The sequence below is a fragment of the Sprattus sprattus genome, assembly GCF_963457725.1.
Source record: "Sprattus sprattus genome assembly, chromosome: 3".
Lineage (NCBI taxonomy): Eukaryota > Metazoa > Chordata > Actinopteri > Clupeiformes > Clupeidae > Sprattus > Sprattus sprattus.
The window spans coordinates 60,149,963-60,154,962 of NC_137922.1; the positions used below are offsets into that span (position 1 = coordinate 60,149,963).

The 5,000-nt window shown below is 50.9% G+C and overlaps 1 protein-coding gene across 1 annotated transcript in view; it reads right to left on the reverse strand.

Moving 5' to 3' along the window:
• The window catches only part of LOC308362930 (1-phosphatidylinositol 4,5-bisphosphate phosphodiesterase epsilon-1-like), a gene marked incomplete at its 5' end in the record, with an annotated part of 107,274 nt that extends 102,853 nt beyond the window's left edge, over positions 1 to 4,421 (reverse strand). The window contains one exon of the mRNA XM_080835656.1: positions 3,162 to 4,421. Coding sequence (XP_080691782.1) covers positions 3,162 to 4,421 — 1,260 coding nt within the window. The remainder of the gene's footprint in view (positions 1 to 3,161) is intronic.
• Positions 4,422 to 5,000: the final 579 nt, after the last annotated feature.

A 5,000-nucleotide genomic window follows, 5' to 3' on the forward strand; every position in this document is an offset into this window, starting at 1 on the left:
AAGTTTGATCCCTTCTGCAACCACAGCCTGTGATTCACCCTAAAGAGACAAACACACTACAGTCACTGAGTTTCTTTTCCGATTTATGCTCAGTTACGTAAGCGTAAGCGCAAGAGGCCGCGCACACCCCTTGCGCGCCCCCTTGCGCGTCTTTTCACGTCTTGCGTGCGTCTGCCCCTTTTTCTAGACTTGCGCCATTTTACGCAAGCCTATTGTTCTGGGGGTGAATTGCTTGGCAACACCCCAAACGCAACGCGTAAGCACCTAGCAATTCATGCTCAACGCAGAACAAAGCAAGGAACTTTAGGCTTACGATGGCATGATCAATGTGACTACTGAACATTTGGGATGACATTCAGGACAAAGGGTGCTGGAAACTTCTGGGTGCTGGAAAAAACTGCATTCACTTGTACAGCTGACCACAAACATCCTGGAACGATGTCAGTCAAATGTGGGATTTAATGGGTAGAAAGAGTTTGTGACGAGGCTGTGTGTGTGTGTGTGTGTGTGTGTGTGTGTGTGTGTGTGTAACGATCTCAATTAAATGTGGGATTCAATGGGTAGAAAGAGTATATGACGAGGCTGTGTGTGTGAGAGTGAGTGAGTGAGTGAGTGAGTGAGTGAGTGAGTGAGTGAGTGAGTGAGTGAGTGAGTGAGTGAGTGAGTGAGTGAGTGAGTGAGTGAGTGAGTGAGTGAGTGAGTGAGTGAGTGAGTGAGTGAGTGAGTGAGTGAGTGAGTGAGTGAGTGAGTGAGTGAGTGAGTGAGTGAGTGAGTGAGTGAGTGAGTGAGTGAGTGAGTGAGTGAGTGAGTGAGTGAGTGAGTGAGTGTGTGTGTGTGTGTGTGTGGAACGATGCCAATACAATGTGGGATTTAATGGGTAGAACAGTCAGTGTGAAACACGAGGCAAAGCCAGATGGTCACACCAAAAACCAGAACGATGCAGATCGATTTTGAATAGTATTAGGCTCTGGTAAGCAGAAACACACACACACACACTGTTGCCGGTCATTACCATTTTCCGTCCGCAGAATTTATTTAAAAAATGATACATTAAAAACTTGCCAGTCAAAATGTCCGGTAATACTGCCCATACAAAACACTAAACATATCCTTACACCAGAAATGTTTCACCCAAAGACAATAAATAATTATTGTTATTATCTAATTTTATTGATTAATGCAGACACACAATCCGACCACTTCCTACTCCCATTGGACAGTGAGGGGGATTTTATCCAATCACATTGTATTATCTGTTAATTTTATCCAATCACATTGCATTATCTGTTAAGCTCCAGACCAGTCATGGTTAATTAACTAATTGTCCTATTTCTACGAGGAGGGTGCAATCTAGTGGAAATGTCAGCGTCACACACACACACACACACACACACACACACACACACACACACACACACACACACACACACACACACACACACACACACACACACACACACACACACACACACACACACACACACACACACACACACACACACACACACACACGGCCTACTGGTTACGGTTTCAGGCTGGAAACCGTAAGGTGGCCGGTTCGATCCCCGACCAGTAGGAAAAATGTGGGCGGGGGAAGTGGTAGAGCACTGCTCTCCCATGCCCACATCCACGGCTGAAGTGCCCTTGAGCAAGGCACCTAACCCCGATCACTGCTCCCTGGGCGCCGCCAATGGCAGCCCACTGCTCCGGGTTAGTGTGTTACTTCACTTCACTGTGTGTGTGTGTGTGTGTGTGTGTCACTTCCCTGGATGGGTTAAATGCAGAGGTTAATTTCAGAGTGTGTGCGTCTACACCACCTCTGCCATAGAGAGGACTTTCAATTTCACTTTCACTTTCACACACACACACACAAATGTCAGGGTTAATTAGCTAATTGTTCTATTTCTACAAGGAGGGTGCAATCTCTTGAAAATGTCAGCGTATCACACACACACACACACACACACACACACACACACACACACGCAATCTCTTGAAAATGTCAGCGCATCTCTGGGTTTGTTTGCTGCCTACAAGGATACCAGCCAAAAGAGAGAAAGAAGGTTCTGTTCGCCAAAACCACATTTTGATTATGCGGACAAATAAAGAAAACATAGGATCTATCTGGTGTTGTAGTGCCTTTGCTTTGTTAGTCATTGTGTGTGGTTGCAGCCTAAAGTGGACTCTAAAGTTAGACTCTAAAGTTAGACTCTAAAGTTAGTTTAGTTGTGTAGTTGTAGCCAAGGCTAAAACTTGCAGCATAGGTTTTGCAAGAAATATGTGTTCACAACAATGTAGCTAGCAGCAGTAAGCAATGTATGTGTTTACCTTTTTATCTTCAAATGCTTGAAAAGTGCATGTGTAAAAGTGCACGTGTAAAAGTGCATGTGTAAAAGTGCATGTGTAAAAGTGCACGTGTAAAAGCTACACTTTAGTTTCTCTGTTTTCTTCATGTCTTTAGTTTTCTATTTTGTAACATGTTATTGACATGGGGGAAGTTTCAAATGTGTCCAGTAAGATAAAATCTCTCACACACACACAGTGAACTGATGAGTGCACTGGGGCAAAGGGGGGAGTTTTCCAGCAGTGCCTCCTTTCCCAGGAGCCCCATAGGCTACTGCCCCCCCCCAAGCTCCCAGGAGCCCCGTAGACTACTGCCCCCCCCCACTCACTGCCTCCCCCTCATGCTCCCAGGAGACACACACACACACACACACACTCACACACACACACACACACACACACACACACACACACACACACACACACACACACACACACACACACACACACACACACACACACACACACACACACACACACACACACACACACACACACACACACACACACACACACACACACACACACTCACACACACACACACACACACACACACACACACACACACACACACACACACACACACACACACACACACACACACACACTCACACACACACACACACACACACACACAAACACACACACACACACACAAAGGTCAGCGGGCTAAACTGTGAGAAGCGTTATCACACATGTGTGTCAGTCCCATGGAAACGACATATGCATGTCTTCAAGAACAGAGGAGCCTTTCACATCTTCTTTAACACCAGGGTGTTTGTGTGTGTGTGTGTGTGTGTGTGTGTGTGTGTGCTCACCTGTGAGAACCTGAGGCCAGGGTAGGTGAGAAGCGCCTTGGACACCTGGAGATGAATCGCCAGAAGAGCCGCGTCGCGTCCCGGAGAAGATTCCGGAAGGTTCTTCTTCTTCCCTCCACGGCGAGCCCGGCGTCCACGGACGGCGTCCATCACGGCCTCGGCGACGTGACCCGAGAGCAGCGCCCGCATGACGGCCCTCGCGCCCGGGCACACGGTCCTCCGCACCCTCTGGTTGTTCTTCTGGTAGCGTCTCACCAGCACAGTGGAGCGCTCCTTCCTGTGGCGGACGAACTCACTGTCCGACACCACCCCCCCGTCGTCGTCGTCACGACTACCGTAGACGCTGGCCAATGGCGACGAGGAGCTCACCCCGCCCTCGTCGTCACGACTACCGTAGACGCTGGCCAATGGCGACGAGCTCCGGGCCTTCAGGAGGCACTTGCGGCGGGGCAGGCGGTCCAGACGCTCCAGGCTGGAGTACCCGTTCTTCAGGCAGTGCCCGCAGCGCACGTTGGTCCTATCCGCCAGCCCGAACGCTCCGCGGGGGGGAGGAGGGCGAGGGTGTGGTGAGGCGGCCGCGGGCAGACTGCTCCTCCTCAAACCCAGCCGACCGGCTGGCATGACCTCACCCTGATGCCCGTCTGCTCCGCCATCCAGCTGGCACAGGGAGTCCGCGGAGCCACTCGACCCTGGCGCTTCTCCAACGAGGTGGGCACAGCCGGGGTAAGACTCAGACCCAGATGGCTGCTGCTGCTGCTGCCTGCCCGGCGATGATGATGATGATGATGATGATGATGATGATCCTGCCTGCTCGGAGTTGCTTGTCCTTCTTTGCCCTACGTCACGAGGTCCTTCCACCCTCTCGCCAGAGGGGGCGCTATAACGTGTTTGGTGTCCTGTGTGCCCAGTGCAAACCGTGTCCCCTGGGTTATGAGCTTGTAATGCCCCTGGTCTGCAGAGATGGCAGGCTCCAGTAGGAGCACTTGGTGGGGATACTGAACCCATCCTCAGGCCGATGGCTGCAATGCTTTGGTGTGAACAGCAGGGCGGCGACGTGGGGCTTTTAGCCGCAGGAGGGAACCAGCTGCGAGTGCGCCTGTGACTGTGGATATTTCTGTCCGCAGAAGAAGAAGCCACGGCGGGCGGCTGTTTCCCCTGAGCCCTGCTCCCGCTCATCGCTCCTGCGTCAAGCTCCCCGGACGCCATGGCAACAACGCTGAGAACTCCAGCCTGTTTAGGACTCGCCCAACCGTCACGCATGTCACAGAGGATTGAAGCCAGGCGATTGGTCGATCACGTGCGATCACACCCAACGCAGGCTGTCACAGTGGTGAAGGAGGACGGTCAATGTCAACAGGCAGGTCACCCCTAAGACAGACAGAAAGAGAGAGAGAGAGAGAGAGAGAGCAAGAGAGAGAGAGAGAGGGAGAGAGAGACAGCAAGAGAGAGAGAGCAAGAGAGAGAGAGAGAGGGAGAGAGAGAGACAGAAAGAGAGAGGGAGAGAGAGAGAGAGAGAGAGAGAGAGACAGATAGAGAGAGAGAGTAAGAGAGAGAGAGGGAAAGAAACAGATGAAGTTCACATTAGTCAATGACTGTACACTGAAATTCATAAGCCAGATTAATTGATGATTCAAAGTCACCTGATCTCTTTCATTTTGACTATTCGGACTGAGTGACTGAAAGTATGAGATGGTGTCCCCTCGTGTGGGCTTGTGTTTAGGCACACACGCACGCACGCGCACACACACACACACACACACACACACACACACACACACACACACACACACACACACACACACACACACACACACACACACACACACACACACACACACA